The sequence below is a fragment of the Benincasa hispida genome, chromosome 1, assembly GCF_009727055.1.
Source record: "Benincasa hispida cultivar B227 chromosome 1, ASM972705v1, whole genome shotgun sequence".
Taxonomy (NCBI): Eukaryota; Viridiplantae; Streptophyta; class Magnoliopsida; order Cucurbitales; family Cucurbitaceae; genus Benincasa; species Benincasa hispida.
The window spans coordinates 70903892-70922455 of record NC_052349.1 but is presented as its reverse complement, the minus strand read 5'-3'; the positions used below and the strand labels follow the sequence as shown (position 1 = coordinate 70922455).

The window sequence follows — 18564 nt, the reverse complement described above, 5'->3', positions numbered from 1 at the left end:
CAGGTAACCAACAACCAAAGACAAGGTACAGGGGAGCAATCATTTGCAACCGGGAAAGGGCTCGGGATCGACGACCATTGACTGTCACTAAAGTGGTCATTAGTCATCAGTTCCTAGTCCCAGTCCTGATTCCCAAATCGAGGTGGTTGCTATCACAAGTCTCAACAATTTTCGAAGGGGTCACTAGTCACCAATCCCAACCACTGTCAGAGAGGTCCTTGTTCACTAGTCCTGACCGCCAGCAGTTGGGGGTGGTTGACAACAATTATTGTCGGGTGATGGTCTCTAATTGTTGATCTCCAATTTACGATCCTGGTCGTCACAATTCAAGCCCCAACCACCGTCCTCGAATCAACGAAGTGGTCGCCAATCACCAATCCTCAAATTCAATCTCTAGTCACTTAAAATTCTTTTCTTTTGTCTTCTAAAAGTTCATTTCTAGTCTTTTAACTCAAAATGACTTTTTTTCTCAAACTCATTATATAAAATATCAATCCAAACACACCTTAAATCAACTATGCTTAAATTATATACAGAGACATTACAACATTGACTGTAGTTTATCATAGTGTGTCCTCACATGGCTTCTAGTAATGTCCTTGATGCATGGGCAACCAGAAAGGGCCATACTTGTCTCTAACTCATTCTTCAGCATTTCCAACACTTTTCTCACTCCCTCCTCTCCCTTTGCTGCTAGCCCAAATAAAACTGGTCTCCCTATCTGAATCAAATCACAGCCAATTCTAACATGATAAAGAATATCCACGCCCATATAATCAAAGAATCCACTATTCAAGAGATTGTTTCTCAGAGACAAGAAACATAATTAAATTATAAGTTGAAACCAACAACCCCATGATTTTATTTAACATCGAATACCTTTTGTGTGCGAATAGAAGAGTAAGTCTTAGATTGAAGGTTAAAAAATACTTTTGATTCCTAAACTTTCATGAAAGTAACAATTTAGTCTATGAACTTTGGTTTGTAACGATTTAGACCCTGTACTTTCAATTTTGTGATAATTTAGTCTCTGAACTTTAATATGTAACAATTTAATCCTTGTACTTTTAAATTCATAACAATTTAGTCTCTAACGCAAACAAATTTATCGATGATGTCAATTTTTATTATTTTATGATGTAGACTTTGTATTTCATAAAAATATCGAATCTCTAATTTGTTTATCGGTTTATTTATGAAAGAAATCTCATTAAATTTTAACACTAATTTCTACAATAGGAACTAAATTGTTACAAATTTTAAAGTATAAAGACTAAATTGTTACATAATAAAGTTTATGAACTAAATTGTTACAAAATAAAAAGTTGAAGGACTAAATCATTACAAATAAAAGTTTAGAAACTAAATTGTTACTTTTATGAAAGTTTAGGGACTAAAAGTGATTTTTAACCTAGAATGAAAACTATTTTAAATTAAAAGTTTAGTGTCTCAAGTTTCAAAGTTTGTATCTATGTGGTTTCTAATGTTAAAAAGTATTTTAATAAATCACTAAACTTTCAATTTTGTATTAAATATGTTCTTGAACCTTAAAAATGTCAAATTGGTTACTCAACTTTTAACTTTGTGTCCACTAAATTCTAATATCTACAAATTTCTTAAAAATTAGCGTATCAAATAGATATAAAATTAAATTTTATATTTGATGAACCATAAACTTTCAATTTTGTGTTTAGTAGTACCTTTGTGAATTTTGAAAAAATTGAATAGAAAGAGAATAACGGACATAAAGTAAAATTAAAAAAAAAAAAAAAAATCCAGGGCCTATTTACCTAAAATTTATGATGTTTTAGTTGGGGGTATAGTACTTACAAGGACTGCCTGGGCACCAAGGGCTAATGCCTTAAACACATCTGTACCTCGCCGCACACCTCCATCTAAGAGCACAGGAATTTTACCCCTGACAGCATGAACAACCTGCATCAAAATTCCTGTTAAAACAACCATACTGATAAAAGATTATTACAGTTATTTAGTAAAGCAACCATGTAGATGTTGGATAATGTTTTTCAACTATACTTCATAAAGCTTGTCTCTCATTCTAATCCAATTGAAGTCATGTGGAAATTAATTTTATCTCCCTGTTTTCACATCTTTTGCTAATATAGTAGTAGTACATAATGAAACATACCTCTTCAATCACAGAAACAGTGGCAGGAGCAAAGTCGAGTTGGCGGGCTCCATGATTGGACACAATAATTCCATCAACACCTGCTTCCACAGCTTTTGTTGCTGCCAATCATCAAGCATGTAAAGAACTAGACACTAAGGCCCCGTTTAATAACTCTTGTTTCCTATTTCTTGTTTTTTTTCTTTCTTTTCTTTCGTGTTTTTTAACTAGAAACATAACTCACATGATATAAAAGAAGGTTCTTTACTTGATTCAAAAACCTAACTTAAACTTACCATCTTCATGAGTGAGAACCCCTTTTATCAGAATTGGAAGAGTAGTGATTGATCTTAACCAACCTATATCCTGTAGATGGTAAAATGTTATAACTAAACTGGAAAGAAAATAGATATACAAGGAACCTGAGCAGTTCATCGGACATACTTCCCAGCACAGAGATGCATCCAACATCTCGTTGGCATAAGTTTCTAATTTTGAACCTTGATCCTGCATAAGATCGTGAGTTTGTAAATAAGCCTAGGAGTAGTAGAAATGAGGTTTTAGAATTTGATATGGAATTAAGATACATGGTAGTACGCTTGAGGGAAAGTGAAAGAGAACTTGGATGTATGCACATCCCAGATTACTGATCAAGTAAGATAAAAATAATTCCTCCATTGTTTTTGTGAGTGGTAATTCTAACATTCTAAACCAGATGATCAAAATATTACTCACAGTGTTAACGTTGATAGAAATGAGGCCTTCAAGATTCTTCACTGGAGGTGCAATCATCCTACAAATTTAACCAAGTGCTTTTCCAGATGAGACAAAAACCAAGGAATAGCATGCAATTGGTATGCAGGATAGGAATAAAAAATATTCTAGGGAAAGAAACTGAGATGTGAAGCATTGGTACTTGTTCTTTATGTCAGCCTCCCTTCTACCAAGCCGAGGTGTATCAACAGTCAGGATAATTGCCTTGTATCCAAATTTCTCAGCTCTTTGAACAAGCAGAGCCGAGATATCGCGCCTTCTGAAAATCTAATGATTACAGAATGAGAAACTAAATTAAAAATTTGGGAACAATTGGATTGCTGCTACAGGAAAGGACTGAAAAGGGATATTAAAATGTGCAAAAGAAGTGTCATTTACATATAATTGGAAGAAACGCACAGCATTACAGCTAGAGGCAACTTCCTCTATTGAACAGGTCGAGGAGTAGGACAGAACCTACAAACGATGGCATCTATATTCAATTACCAAATAGCACGAGTAAATCAACTTATAGCTTGTAGTCACATTAGTGTACCATTATAGTATTTGCAGCAGCTGCTGCCCTGGCCGTGGCTAGTTCTCCTGAAAGATCACATATATGATCAAGACAAAGTAGAATGAAAATCAGTTCTTAACTAAGCAAAATTATCAAAGGGCTTAACCTTCATGGAAGGCCAACTTATGTGCAGCAGTGGGAGCAACTAGCATAGGTGTGGAGATGCGATGTCCCAATATGGTTGTTGACATATCAATTTTGCTCACATCCACAAGAACTCGAGGTCGGATCCTATAAACCATAGAAACCATGAATAACATATAGCATGACTTTTTCAAAATAATTATTAGTTTGCTTCAAAATTACGTGATTCTATAGAAAGCTTGTATGTTCTCTCTAAGTGTGTGTTCATCCTCAGCTCCCCCTGCGTAGAAATCATAGTACATTTTTGGAAGTGCCAACCTAGCCAATTCTTTGAAGTCATTCACATTCACTGGTTCAGAAGACATTTTACCCTGACAAAATAGAGACCAGAACATCCTCCAGTGATTGATACTAAAATTTGTTAGGAAAAGAGTAACAGAAGATCTAGTAGCCACGAAAGGTCTTGAAGCACAGTGGTTTGAATTAAGAGAATTTTCTCAACTTTCTTAAAATTAATAATAAGAGTTTTTGGTAGTATGAATTTTGGATAATGCATCCAAATAATTGAGGCAAGAGTGAGTTCTCCACAACACCCAGTAATCAAGTAAAAGAAAAGTACTTAAACCAGAACAGAAGGCATAGTTGTAATGGTTGTTTTACGATTTGGTCAATAATCGGATTATTATAATTCTTTAGTAAGGAATAAGGATGGATCAATATGTTGTTCAAACAATTGAAGAATATAGGAGGGTCTTGCCAAAAGTTCAACTATTGAGTTGTGTTCTTTTATGTTCTTTTGGGAGGAGAAAAAGAGAGAGAAACTTTGGAAATAATTTCTCACGTAATATTACAACTTTATTTTCTCTACAACGATCTTAATCTACTTATTGAGGACGGGGAGATATGAGGTCCCCAATTTCCCGACTGAAACTTACAGTACCAACGTAATGGGTAGCCAAAATAATCATGACAAATTAACAGTACACACAAAGTCACAAATATTAATTGATAATTAGTTTAGAGGGTGATTTTCTTGACAGGTAAAACTGAAGCAATAAACATTATAAAGGCATCACAACCAAAGAAAAGCAAGATGACCCACGAACTTTATTACTCATAATGAAATGGAATACAAGTAAGCTTCATGAAAACTCACTTAAGAAAACAGTAGATCTACAGAGAGTAGAGCTTACAGATGTAATCTAAGGAATAACACTTGGCCACTTGTGCATAAACAGAAAAACATGATCATTGCCCCAAACAATTCAAAAAGCTGAATTCAGTGTACCTTGATGTCGTTATTTGGACCGAAGCTTGCAGTCTCGAAAGTGCAGCCTTCAGTGGAGAATGGATCGGGAAGTTCAAGTAGCAGTTGAAGACAGAAATATCGCTAACGAAAGCGTGCAAGTTTAGAAAATATCTATCAAATTAATTTTGTGAACGTGCCTTCCCAACCACTCTGGTTTGTCTTAAATTCATAAATATTACCGATGCTGACGGCTGATGCCAATGAGTGGTGGAACATGCCAGACAATTTAGACATTGATAATCCCTTGCATGCCAGACAATTTAGACATTGATAATCCCGATATCAAGGCCAGCTATTCTTCTTGTCAAACAAGCTCGTATAAGTATGGGCCAAACATCAAATAGACCTAGCCCAAACATTAAAACCCGTTATCACTTATCAATCGCACGAAAAATCACCTCTGTTGCATTCCAGAGATGTGCCAAGACTAATTCTTCCTTAAACAAATTCATAAAATAGAAGCAAAATGAGTAGATTCTGGGTTTAGCTGCGTGCAGAATTATATCTTTATTCAATATCATTCAAGTAAAACAACACAAAAGGAATACCATCCTATAGAAAATATAGAATAGAAGTAGTGCAGTTCAATCCACATCCCCCTCACCCACCACCACAAAAGTGGAGAAAAGAAAGGCACAGATATACGAATGGTCAATTCTTATCATACAAAGATGTAATTTTCCTCTAGCCTGACTATTAAGCGGCAGGAATTCTCACAGTGGACGAGGGAGCACCTTTCCCCTGTCATACAAAACGTGTGTTCTAAATTCTAATTCAGTCATCAAGAACTACAATCCCAATTTGGAAGTTGAAACACGGACTCCATATTCTGGAGAATTACGCCAAAAATGGAAGCAGCAATCCACGGCATTGAAGAGGAGCACCAAAATAATCCGGACAAGAATCGGGAATTGGGTTACCAAATCTTTGATTTCACCCAGAATAAGAGAATAACGACTCCAAGCACGATAGCTACAGGAGCCCACTTCTGAATCAAAGCCTACAAATAGAAGAAAGCATAGAACGTTAAAACAGTACTTATCAGCTACTAGTATATTCTAGAGTTCTAAAAACACCAGGCAAATTATAGTTTTATTGGGTTATTTTCTGAAGCATCAGATTAGAAACCCCAGTATATCATAGAGACACCTCCCTCAGAGTTTTCAATGAAGAAAAGCAAAATGGCCTCCCAGACCTGAATAACTTTACGTCTCTTCAAAACAATCCCACTTGACAGGTTATCGTTATAAATGTTTATTCAAATTGTAGAAAACAAGCGTCATTCAAGCTTATCATTGTGTCTAACACAGCCTCTGAACACAATTTAGGAATGAAAATCTTTCCAGGAGATAAATAAACGCCTCTTCTCCGACAAAGGAAGGTCTTTTGATAGCTATTTCAATCTTATTATCTTTCATGCTATGAGTTGGTGTAAAAGCACTTCTTTCTTTAATTCATACACCTTTTCTTCCCTTTTGACCCATTGGAGAAATGTTTAACTCCATTGGCTTGGGCTATGGCCTCTTTTTGTAAATTTCATACATCAATAAAATTTGTTTCCTATCAAGAAAAGAAAAATCTTTTCAGGAGAGGTCTATATCAACAACATTCATCTAGTAGTGAAGCTCTTTTTTTTCTTATAAGACATTTAGCATTGAAGCTCAGTCCATATTCAGCTTCAACACTTAATATCTCAGTTAATCTTTTAAGGTTTCACAACTTCCCAATGCATATCACTAAATATTCATTCCAAGAAAGTTGTAATAATCCAAAATCAAAACAATACACATAATATAGGAGGGATACAAATTGGGAGCTATTAAAATGACCAGGATATAATAGAAATCTTTTTTGAGAACTTCATTGATCTCTAGAGAAGTCTTTGTGTGTAATGTACATTGCGGCTACCTGTTCCTAAAACTTGCAACAACAGTATACATTCATTTCATATATAAGACAAACAGACTTTTCCATAAGTGGGTTGGGAGAAAAACCACACAAATGACAAAACTAACCTGTCGATTCAAATCTTTTGCCTTGTCAGCATAAATGCGAGATTCTGATGTTAATCGACTGGACATTTCACTAACCTCTGCAGAATTTGTAATTATAAGAGAATACCAAAGCATATTGTTTCTCACTATAGTAGAACTCCAGGCACAAAGAAATAAAACTTCATGTGCTTAACGGAATTATATTCATCAGAAACTGAACAAAATAAGGAAGCAGGACTCTTCACTTAAATCTGCAATAATATTTAAGCTAATCAGAACAGCATGAGCAGAAGATTAGACCAAACCTAATCAAAAGAGCTGCTCAAACAAGTTCAAATTGAAATCCTCCCAACTCATCAAGTCACAAGGGATGCAAATACGCTGAGAATGCTTTCAATAAAAGTAGAAATAGAATGTATTTTACAATCTAGTAAACTATTGACCACAAGATATAACCAGCCAATGCATGAAGAAGCAATACGGGGTGTAAAAGTTCTATATTTATATTTTTTAGGTGTTTCAAAACAAAACGCAGATATACTGGTGTAAAGCAAGACGAGAGGCTCTTGTCTTCTTTCCCAAATCCCATACAACCCTCCACCTACCCAGAAAACGAAAATCCCCAACCATCACAAAAAGGAAACTAGTCCCACTTGTGGGAAACAGGAAACAAGTTGTCAACTATTCACTTCCTTGCACCTTGCACACTGCTTGTATTCACAAATTTCAGAACCGGCTCTTTATAACTTAACATAGGCATAATACAATAAAGAATGAAAGAAGCAACTAAACAAGAAATTTATTCCTCTCCCTTGGTTTTTTGTTTGTATGAGCATGTGTGTGAAGAGAAAAGCTGGAGAGAGGAAGCATATAGGGAAAGACATCTTACGATCCAACTTTTCACCAACACCAAGAACTTCCTGAACATTTCGAGTCATTATTTGGTGCACTTCATAGAGTTCATCATTTAATTTTGCAATATTCCTCTGGGTACGGGTATCCTGGTACAGCTTCTTCATTTTCTGTATGAATGTATCTTTTAAACATAAAAGACAGAAAGATCAAATCCAGAAGAAGAGGCACAGAGAACAAGGTTCTTGTAGAAGAAATGAAGACAAAGGGAATTAAGAAAGTCAGCCCGCACCAAACTTGATAAATGCATATGGCCTAGCAGCAGTTTCAATGTGAGCCCCATTAACATGCTCGAATTCATTCTTAAGGTCTTCAAGGTACTGGAAAGCAAGTTTTTTTGGGTACGCACGGTCACACATTGTCAGATAACAAACACGCCCTTCAATTATATAACTGAATGCCATCAAGGAAGCATAAAATCCGACAATTCTACGACAATAGTATGAATAGTGGCAATAAATATAGGAAGAAATGGACTCAAGTGCAATAGTTCATGAAAGTTTCAGTTCCAACCATGCATTATGGTTGGTGTTAAGTCCAAAGTCTGCTTTAGACTATGATCTTGGTATTGCATAAATGGTGGTCCAAAAGAATAAGGAAGAACAGAACGGAGACCCCTAACCCAATTAGAGGAGAACAAGCATCCCTTTCATAGTCATTGTCAGTCAACCAAAGGGTTAAAAGCTAAAACCTTCCAAAATAAATAGAAAAACATTTCCGAACAAATTAGAGAATAAGGGTCGTTATTCATAGGTAACTAAAAAAGCATTTGGGCATTGATATCATCCATCACATAAATTCAAACTGGAGAAACAAAAAAAATAATTCAAAGCCCATCTCAAGTAAATACTGAATGGATAAGGATGAATTTATTAAAATATACAAATATAAACCCAAGAAAGTAGAAAGGCATTTGATACTCAAATCTAAGATTGCACGGTAAACAATATTGCATGTTGCAAGGATACTGAAAGACATAAGAGCCGGTTTCAATGGACATCCTGGAAGGCTCATTCTGTCCTCTTGATAAGTTCTTAAACAACGCTTTGGCTTGCTGCTTGTAATACTCAGCATCTCTCAAATCACGACCATCATCTAGTCCCTCAGCAAGAGGAAGGCCGTCAGTAACACGGGCAATCATTGTCAACTTCACCATCTTTGATTTAACACCTACACAACTATTATAAAATTTGAAACACTACCAGCACCTTAGTCAAATTGTTTCAGGACACACACACACACACACACAAAAAAAAAAAAAGGAGCAAAAATTTGAATATGCTTGGGAGTTTACTCGAATTACATAAATTGCGTTAAAAAAAATGATTTCATAAGACATTACATATTAGTGATTCAAAATGTTCAACATTTGTTTCAAACATTAAAGTGAGGTCATATTTCCAGGACCCTTCCCCCTTTCACTGCAGATTCAAAAATAAATAGATAGACTGAAGAATAACAAGTCTTGTAATTCCAAATCGAACTGAATAACGAAAATACTTTAAGAATGAGATCCATCTGATTATCAACGTAACTACAACTTATACTGAAGAAGTGTGTTCTTCATCTGGGATAACGTTTTGCGAAAAATTAACCGATAGTTTCCTCGATCAAACAATAATTACATAGAACACAGACTAATTCGAAATCCCAATTACAATTCACAGCGAAAACGAAGTCATTTACATCAAAGAAAACAACGATGCAAAATCAATCCAGAATGAAATTCGAAAACGAAAATCATGAAAGCGTGATCAGCGGAAACACTATCCGATTGTCCATTGTGCGTTGCAATGTTAAATTGCACGAGTAGAAATGCAACATCAGAAAGAAACCAGTAAGGTAAAGCAAACTTCAATCGTACCTGATTATTGCATTTGGGGTTTTGATTTGGTTTAGAGGAATTTAAAGGATTGTGAAATTATGCGAGGAAATAACAAAAAGATAGAAATTTAAATGGAAGAATTGCATTGAAATTTTAATGGAATGGTGAAAAACTGAATTTTAAAGTGTACAAGAATTTGTTATTGCGATACATACGAACAGCACGTTACACAACGCGGGCAGCCACTGCCTCACACTTCACGGAACGTCTAGGACCATGTTGTGATTGGGATTGAAATCCATTTGCCCATGAAAATAGGTCTTCTTTTTTCCCTTTTTTAAGATACCTATTTGCTAGCGATATGTCCTCAATAAAATCTAACATTTTACTTACATTAGAATGCACTACTCCATCATATATCATAGATATGACCCCTTTAATACGATAGTACTCTGACTTAAGCAGAATGCTAGATTTCATACGTTTGTAAGGAACGAATCATCAATCATAAAAATATTTACAAAAATCTCAGTAAAATAATAGCAAATCTAATACCATCTAAAATTATTTGTAAATGTAACATAACTTTTACTAATAGAACAAAGGTTAGGTCATATTGTATGAATTTTGGACAAGTTGTTATTTAGTTAAGAAGTTTTTTGAAAGCATACATGCTAATTTGTTAGGATTTATTTACTTCCCTGTGTACATATTTCTGCATGAAAATGAATACAATGTCACTTTCATTTGCCGCCAGTCTAAAGGTTTATACCTTACCATCTACACTCGTTTTCCTCTTGTAGATCTATTTGCAATCTATAGGTTTTGCCCATCAAATTGATCTATAAGTTTTCAAACATAATTGAAGTACATAGACTCCATTTATAAATTCATGGCTTTAATTCATTCATTTTTGTCAACATCTTCCATTGCTTGCTTGTAAGATAATAGATCCTCAAGCCCATCATCAGATGTGATGTTTTTGGGTTTTTGGGTTTTTGTTAAACCCATGTAGCGAACATGTGGGTTCATAACCCTTCCACTACGTCAAGACAATCTCAACTCTTGAGATGGATGTACTTAACTAGATGAACCACTTGTGTTGATTTACTAGTCTCTTCAACAACTCTCGTCGAAGTTTCAGTAGTTTCATTAGAAATTTCACTTAATACTATTTTGCTTTGTAGTTTGTGGTCCATCATGTAATCTTCTTCCAAAAAAGAGGCATTTGTCGATACAAATACTTTATTTTCTTTTAGATTGAAGAAGTACCCATCTCTCGTTGCCTTAGGGTAGCCTACAAATAGACACACTCTTGAACGAGGTTTCAACTTCTTTGGATTTGTCATCAGCTTATGTGTCAGACATCCTCAAATCCTGAAGTGGTGTAAACTACCTTTACGACCTCTCCAAAACTCAAAAGGTGTTTCAGAAATACTCTTTGATAGAACATTGTTCAAAATGTAAACTTCAGTATTCACTTCATATTCCAAAATGAGTCAGGAAGTTGTGCATAGCTCATCATAGACCGACTCATGTCCAACAAGGTTCTATTTCTGCTTTCTAATATACCATTTTGTTGAGATATACCAGGTGCTGAGATTTGGGACGTTATTCCATGTTCTATCATATAGTTCTTGAATCTTAGGTCCATATACTCTCCACCTTGATCATATCAAAGTATTTTTTTATCTTTTTATCTAACAAGTTTTCAACTTCAGTCTTATACTCTTGAACTTTTCAAAAGCATCAGACTTATGTTGAATTAGATAAAGATACTCATACCTTGAATAATCATCTATGAAAGAGATGAAATATTAGTACCATCCTCTTGCTTTTACATTCATTAAACCACAAAAATCTGAATGTATAAGCTCCAAGGGCTCTTTGGCTTTATAGTCTTTTTTAGTAAAAGGTCATTTTGTCATTTTTGCCTTCAGAGCATGACTCACATACTAGTAAAGAGTTTTCTTCTAAACCATTTAGAAGGTCACGCTTAACTAATCTCTCAATCTTATTGAAATTAATGTGACCTAACTTTAGATGTCAAAGTTAGGTGTTTTCTTTAGAAGAAACTCTATCTTTTAGTTATCGTTGTCGTTCTAAACATTTTAGTATTTGGGACAGCCTTTGTAACTAATGACCTTAGTACATACAAGTTACTTTCTATTGAAGAAAAACCAATTTCAATCCCATTCTTCAAAATATATACTTTGTTTTTAGGAAAGGAAATAAAGTACTTGTTGTTGGGGTTGATGTCCTAAATCTCGTAGGGTCCTATAGTTTGTAAACTTTATATGAACAAACTCTTATGTGATTAATAATATATGATATTTTATTCACTTTATCTATAAAATATGTGATATTTTAATTGCATTAACCACAAATCAATGGACTAACATCCAAAATTATCATTGTAACTTAAACATGTATGTGGAGACATATAGGTGGATCATGTTTAAGTGATAACCTAAATGGTATGTAGTATATGGATAAGGTTGGATACCTTATCCTGGTGACACTATGAGTACGACCTTTTTTGTAGGTATTACAATTGTTGTAAAGTGCTACAAATGATATGATCCTAATCATTCATGTATTAGACATGCGAGCGGGGATATTCTATAAAAAGGAGTTTATATAAGACCGGACCATGAAATGTTTAGTCTCATTATATAACACCGTTCATAATAGAGACTTACATTTCACCTCAATCCTAAGTGAGTTGTGAACTCCTGCCTATGAGGACAGTCTTTTGATTTGTATGGGTGAGAATGGCCAGATCGCCGACTTAACAAGCCTTGGGGATTCGTCTGATTGAGAAGCTGGGTACACAGCTACACAAGATGGAATTCACTCCTTCCCAGAAGCAGGAGTAAGTAGATAAATTGCTCCCTTAAGGGTTGATTCCGGGTCTTGAACAATGTGGTGTCATACCCTCTCTTGGCCCGAGAGGGGTTTAGTCATAGTGAGACTATGATGTATTATTCATTAGAGGGATCAGTAGTACTTAAGAAGTTAAATGTAACTACAGGAGCAAAACTGTAATTTGGCCTAACTGTACTTACGAGCAATTTGTGAAGGGTCATTGTATTGTTGATTGGTTATATCTAATAGACACAGAAATATATCTGTAGTGCGAAGAGTGCAGCTATCGATCTTTAGTAGAGTACTCGACAGTTAACGGATGGTGGATAATGTAATTAAAGAGTTTAATTAATTATTCACATACCGTTGGAGCTTCAAGCTACAGGTCCATAAGGTCTCCTTGGTAGCTCAAAAAAATTTAGTTGAGAATTAGTTTTTGGGTTAATTTGAATTGTTCAAATTCATAAGAGAGATTTAATTATATATGATACAATTAAATTATTTCAATTATATATGGTATAATTGTCATAATGTATTTGATACATTATAATTTAATGGAGGAAATAAATATTTGAATGAGATTCAAATATATTTCTATGAATGTGATTCATAGTGGTTAAATTTAATATAAATATGATTTATATTAAATGTCATAAAATAGAGAAAATAAACTATAGTTTATGTTGTATGTGATACGATATTAAAACTATAGGTTATATGTTATACGATATAATATATAGTTTAATATAAATATAATACGATAAGTTAGTTATCATATTTATTTATATTATTTTATTATTTTGGATAATAACTTTCTCTTTTCTCTCCAACCACCTTAGTGGGTGGTTATTCAATTTTGTGGCAAAAGGAATAAAAGAAAATAGTTTTCTCTTCTTCCTCAGCGTTTGAACATTGCGATTTGTTGTACAATTGAGAATTACAGAAGTGTTTTGTGTGTTCTTCAGTCTTCTTCCTCCAAAACTCAAACAATCCCTCCTAACCAAAATAGTCAAAGTCCACCACTCTTGGGTTCTCACCCTGAGAATACCAAAGGCTCATTGTGGTTGTGTCCCGTTTGGTTCGAGAAGTTCTTGAAGAAAGTCTTCAAAAGGTTGCTATGTTCAAGGCTCGTGATTGTTCAAGGGATACGTGAAGAGAAAATGTCTTCAAAGGTAATGTATCTTGAACCCTTTTCTTGTTTAAGCATGCTGTAATTTATTTTGAATGCGTATCTTGTATGTTTACTGTAAATTATGTTTTCAATAAAAATGGAATTTGGACGATCCGCTTCTACTCAAGGATCTCCTTCAATATGAGTTCTTTCACTTGTAACACCCTCATTCTTATAGAATTCCCTTAGAAGTAAAAGAAGCTTGGAGTGCAAGCTTTGGAGAAGTTTGGCTAAGTCTCTAAACTGTGGAGGAAGTAAACTTTCTAAGTGTTGAAAGCTTGAAAGATTTGGAGCCAAAATTTTGACTGTGTCTAAACTATGCCATGAGAGTAACGGTTGAGTTCATAGCATGGGAGTAGATGAAGTCCTTGGATGCTTAGGGGATGTAGGAAGCTATGCTATGAGGGGAATTAAGTGAGCCATGCATTGAAAACTAGATGGACGCATAAGGAAAGCTTGATGGACACATAGGACTCTTGGAAGGAGAAAATTGGCTAAGTGTTGGACCTCATAAGACACCACAAGATGAAGAAACATTAAAGAGAGAAGGTTTTGACACATAGATGGAGCAATTGGCACATCCAGGGCCATATGGGTGCATAGATGAGCGCATACATGGAATGAGAAGTAAGATAAGGGGAACATATGGATAAGTCCTTGAGTATGAAGGAAGACTATGCCTAACAAGAGAAAATAGGAGCCAAAGGAGAAGGAAGAGGAAGAAGATTTGGCGCATAGAGAGATGATGGGCACATAGAGGCTAGGGTTAGTGAATGGGAAGACTAATGCATTCCATTGGAACCCTAGGAGGAGTAAGATGGAAGCATAAGGCAAACCCTTGGGAGGAAGTTACACCAAAGAAGCCCAAAACCCTAGATGGACGCATGTTTGGAAGAAGGTGGACGCATGTTTGTGCTTGAGGCTCAAGAAGAATCTATGAGTTGAATTAGGGGTTGAGTTGAGGAACCAAACATCCAAGTCTAGGTGAGCATGCATTGAGAATACCATCATGGACATATGAGGGAGGTGTTGGACGCATGAAGGTTGGTTGTTGAACTAACCATGTGCCCAACTTAGGTTACATGCGTTAATGTGAGGAAACTTGGGGAGCATAAGCATGCAATAGGCCGGAGTGACATCTAAGGGAGGCCTATGCGTTGGACATTGCATGAGAAGTGTTGAAAATGTCCTAAAACTCGTAGTTTGTAAATATTGAACATATTCTATTTACAAAAAAAAAATAAAAGGTATTATTGAGACTTCATTCAATAAAAGTGTTATTGAACTGCATTTATTTATAAATCCAATAAACAAACTCATGGCTATAATATGAATACTTAAACTTTATGTAGAGATATAAAAAAGGGTCAAATTTTAAGTATATAACCAAAATGATCTTAAAATGATCTATTGGGAACACAATAGGATGCGGCCTTCTTTGTATATTGATACAAACAATGTGATTCAAAAGTCATTCGTGTAGAGACATGCGAGTGGGGCATCCTAAGCAAAAGATGTTTGCATAAAACAAACTGCAAAATAGCTACTTTTATTTATATATATAGAAAAATATATTAAAAATTTAATTGAGGCGGGGTCAGGGACGGGGCGGGGATACCCTCCCTATCCTCACCCCATCCCCGGTTTGGGGACCCTAAANGACCCTAAAGAGGTCCTCGGTTTGACTCCATCCCCAATCATACCGGAGATTCCCTACCCCAATTGGACGGGACCCCACGAGGAATTTTGTCAACCATAATTTTTAGGAAGTAATTTTTGTTTTTGGAAATTGACTAAGAATTCGAACTTTTTGTTAGAAAAGAAGAAACATATAGTAAAGAGTCATAGAAAACAATTACAAATTTCAAAAACTAAGAAACTGACCCCATTTGGTAACCATTTGATTTTTTGATTTTTTTTCTTTTTTTAAGCCTATAGACATTCAACACTATTTCTACCTCCAAATTACTTCATTTGTTATCTATTTTTTTACCAATGATTTAAAAAATCATGTCAAAATTTGAAAACTAAAAACAAATAGCTTTTAAAAAATTGTTTCTATTTTTGGAATTTAGCTAATAATTCAACCATTGTACTTAATAAATATACAAATCATGGTAAGAAATAGGGAGGAAATAGATCTAATTTTAAAAAAAAAAAAAAATGAAATGGTTACCAAATAGGATCAGATGATTATCAAAAGAGGCATAGTGTTTGAAAAAATATATTTTTTAAAAAGAAACCTATAATAAAATAGTTATCAATACGGGCGTAGTTTTTCTAATATAAATATTTTAAAGAAAGTAACTAAAAATTCAAATGTTTATCTAAAAAAATAAGTTATAATTAAAAAATGGGAGAAACCAATCGCACAATTAATTAAAAAAAGTAGAAAACCAAAAAAACAAAAAAAAAAAACAAAAAATTGTAAACCAACGAGACCCAAAATAAGACAAACTCATCTAAATAAGGAAACAATAACTTTTAATCCCTAATTTTTCGGTCTAATTTTAACATGGTCCCTAGATTTCAAAATATTACATTTTTAATTTTTAATTTATTATTATTATTTTAATTTATTTCTTAAGTCTCAAAATGTTATAATTAAACTTTGAGTTTCTTTTTACTTTGATTTTAAAATTTCAAGATTTACATTCTTAACCTTAAATTTTTACTACACTTTGCTATCAATTTTTAATATTAATATCTATTAATTAATTTATAATAATTTGAAAGAATGTAAAAAGTAAAACATATAACACTGAAATGAATCATCAGAGTAATTATTTTAAATGACAAAATTCCTAATTTTTTTTAAATATAGCAAAATGATATTATCTATTAGTGATTGATTAAGATAGATTCTGTTAGTGTCTATCAGTTATAAACAATAATATTTTGCTATATTTAGAAATAAATAGACTAATTTCTGCACAGAAAATGGAAAATGAACAAAATACAAATTAGAAAGCGATTAACTGAAAGTTTGAATATACAAATACAAAAAGCCTTTTATCCGTCTTTTCGGGTACATCCTCCTATTATATACTAATTATACTCTGTACATATATTGTACATGGAAATTTGTGTTCCTTCTAATATTAACAAAATAGTAGTGGGAAAAAGAGATATTTTACTTTATCCTCATGAAATTACAGCCTTCATTCTCTTCTTCCGTTGGTCTTCTCTCTTGTTCGTCAACGATCCAATGCAGTTATTACGATCCTATATAATTATCACATCAATTATGTTAATTCATTTATATCTTTCACTTTCTAATATATTACATCAACAATTTAAAATTAAAAAACCTTTGTAGTTGTTTTCCAAAAATAGTTTTTAAAGGTTTTTTTTTTCAAATGATAACCAGATATATTGAAAAAATTGTACTAAGAGGGACAACTCTATAACAACAGTTTTTGTCTACTTCCTAAATTTTCAAAAGTTTATAAATATCAATTTAATGTCTCACAGAGCCATAAAATATTCATTTTTTTTAATTAGAAAATGTCAACAAGTTAATGGTCTTTTCTAATACAATAAGTGGAGTTTTGAAGATTTGAACTTTAATTTTATGATTAACTTATTTTAACCAAGTTAAGGTTCAATTAATCACAAAATTGAAAGCTAAAAATCTATTAATCAAGTACAAGATTGATTCGTTTAAGAATTTATGCAACACAAAATTGAAAGAGTTTATGGATCTATTATAAAACTTTTTTAAAAAAATTATGGACTGTCAATTAATAATTTCTTAAACAAAATATTATAATTTTATTAGGAAAAAAAGTTAAATGATGAAAAATACCTTTCAATTATGAAGTTTATTTCATTTATACCCCTAATTTTTTTTTTAAAAAAATTCATTAACTCTTGAAGTTTGAAGTTTTCTTCAAAACGACCCTCGAAAACTTTTGCTATTAAATTCATATAAGTTGTATCTAGTTATGAATTGCTTGAAGTAAACAAAACAACAAACATCAAGAAAGTAAATGTCGAATCAAGGTCAGTGAAAAATAATATAAATCTCATAATATGGGATACAGCTATAAGTATGGTTCACAAATACGTTAGTATATGTTTAATTTAGTAGTTTAAGGGTATTTTTGATAATTTAAAAAAAGAGAGAGAAAAAAGAAAGAAAAGAAAAGGAGGAAAGAAACTAACCAATCATAAACAGAAGGGCTAGTTTGTTCAGGTCCTTCGAGAGGACGGCGGCGAGGATAATCAATGGATCTTCTTCTTGCAAGTCTCTTCATATCGTCTCCTCGGGGTGTCTCTGGCGCTGCATCAGCACCGTCGGATTCCATCAAAATCAAGAGATTCGATTCGAACAGAAAATTATAATTGAACTACTTACGAGTGGAAGGTGGAGTCCGCGGCGTGGATGAGGAGGCGATCGGCGATTCAGGGAAGGAGGTTTGATTCTGAGAGAGCGTAGGGCTAGGGATTTGGATACTTGGAGGAATATTTGAGACAACGTCGTTGGATAACATCGGCGGAGATCTGGAGGCGGAGAAAGAATTGTACTTACGTAGCCGACTGAGGCCGGAATCTGGAGCCGGACCGGCGAGGGTTTCGTCCCATAATTTTTGGAGAAAACTCATTTTTAATTAATTATGATTATCTCTCTTCTAAGAAGGTTGTAGAAGAACCTGGTGAAGGCTTTTGCTTTATAATGAACAATATCAACTACAAAATGAAGGAACGAAGACAAAGGGATAATAATAATAAAAAATAAATAAATAAATAAAGTCTTCTCGTTAAATGATTGAATTGGGATTGAGTGGCGTTCTTTCCTTCCCGGCTTCTATATGGCTTTGCAGCTTCCAATCTGGATTTTCTCACTCACATCCATTTATATAATCCCTTTTTTAATTAATAACTTTTTAACTGAAAAAATTAGGATAATATTGTCCTTTTTTAAACTATTTATAAAAATA

The 18564-nt window shown here is 33.7% G+C and overlaps 3 protein-coding genes across 11 annotated transcripts; all 3 read right to left on the bottom strand.

Moving 5' to 3' along the window:
- Positions 1 to 394: 394 nt before the first annotated feature.
- On the bottom strand, positions 395 to 5057 carry LOC120072613 (peroxisomal (S)-2-hydroxy-acid oxidase GLO4-like). Of its 5 annotated transcripts, none has more exons than XM_039025032.1 (12): positions 4736 to 5052; positions 3765 to 3913; positions 3565 to 3689; positions 3438 to 3484; positions 3281 to 3358; positions 3045 to 3169; positions 2864 to 2921; positions 2573 to 2635; positions 2425 to 2494; positions 2150 to 2250; positions 1831 to 1935; positions 395 to 721 (listed from the first exon to the last, which is right to left on the bottom strand). In XM_039025032.1, exons 2-12 carry the CDS (start codon positions 3905 to 3907, stop codon positions 542 to 544), a joined length of 1095 nt encoding a protein of 364 aa, XP_038880960.1. In that variant the 5' UTR covers positions 3908 to 3913; positions 4736 to 5052; the 3' UTR covers positions 395 to 541. The 5 variants fall into 5 exon arrangements, with proteins under 5 accessions (XP_038880960.1, XP_038880952.1, XP_038880978.1 ...); XM_039025024.1 differs by having other exon boundaries at positions 4831 to 5048; XM_039025042.1 differs by having other exon boundaries at positions 550 to 717; positions 4831 to 5053.
- A 286-nt stretch (positions 5058 to 5343) lies between these two features.
- On the bottom strand, positions 5344 to 9931 carry LOC120072638 (25.3 kDa vesicle transport protein-like). 5 transcript variants are annotated; one of them, XM_039025086.1, is made up of 6 exons: positions 9798 to 9930; positions 8726 to 8927; positions 7990 to 8150; positions 7735 to 7881; positions 6867 to 6943; positions 5344 to 5851 (listed from the first exon to the last, which is right to left on the bottom strand). In XM_039025086.1, the coding sequence occupies exons 2-6, from the start codon at positions 8911 to 8913 to the stop codon at positions 5768 to 5770; spliced, it is 657 nt and encodes a 218-aa protein (XP_038881014.1). In that variant the 5' UTR covers positions 8914 to 8927; positions 9798 to 9930; the 3' UTR covers positions 5344 to 5767. The 5 variants fall into 5 exon arrangements, 4 of the variants coding, with proteins under 4 accessions (XP_038881014.1, XP_038881005.1, XP_038880997.1 ...); XM_039025077.1 differs by having other exon boundaries at positions 8726 to 8935; positions 9798 to 9928; XM_039025069.1 differs by having other exon boundaries at positions 9622 to 9918.
- A 6631-nt stretch (positions 9932 to 16562) lies between these two features.
- On the bottom strand, positions 16563 to 18318 carry LOC120070640 (dormancy-associated protein homolog 4-like). Its single transcript, XM_039022473.1, has 3 exons — positions 17982 to 18318; positions 17789 to 17906; positions 16563 to 16846 (listed from the first exon to the last, which is right to left on the bottom strand). Exons 1-3 carry the CDS (start codon positions 18226 to 18228, stop codon positions 16819 to 16821), a joined length of 393 nt encoding a protein of 130 aa, XP_038878401.1. The 5' UTR covers positions 18229 to 18318; the 3' UTR covers positions 16563 to 16818.
- Between the last annotated feature and the right edge of the window lie 246 nt (positions 18319 to 18564).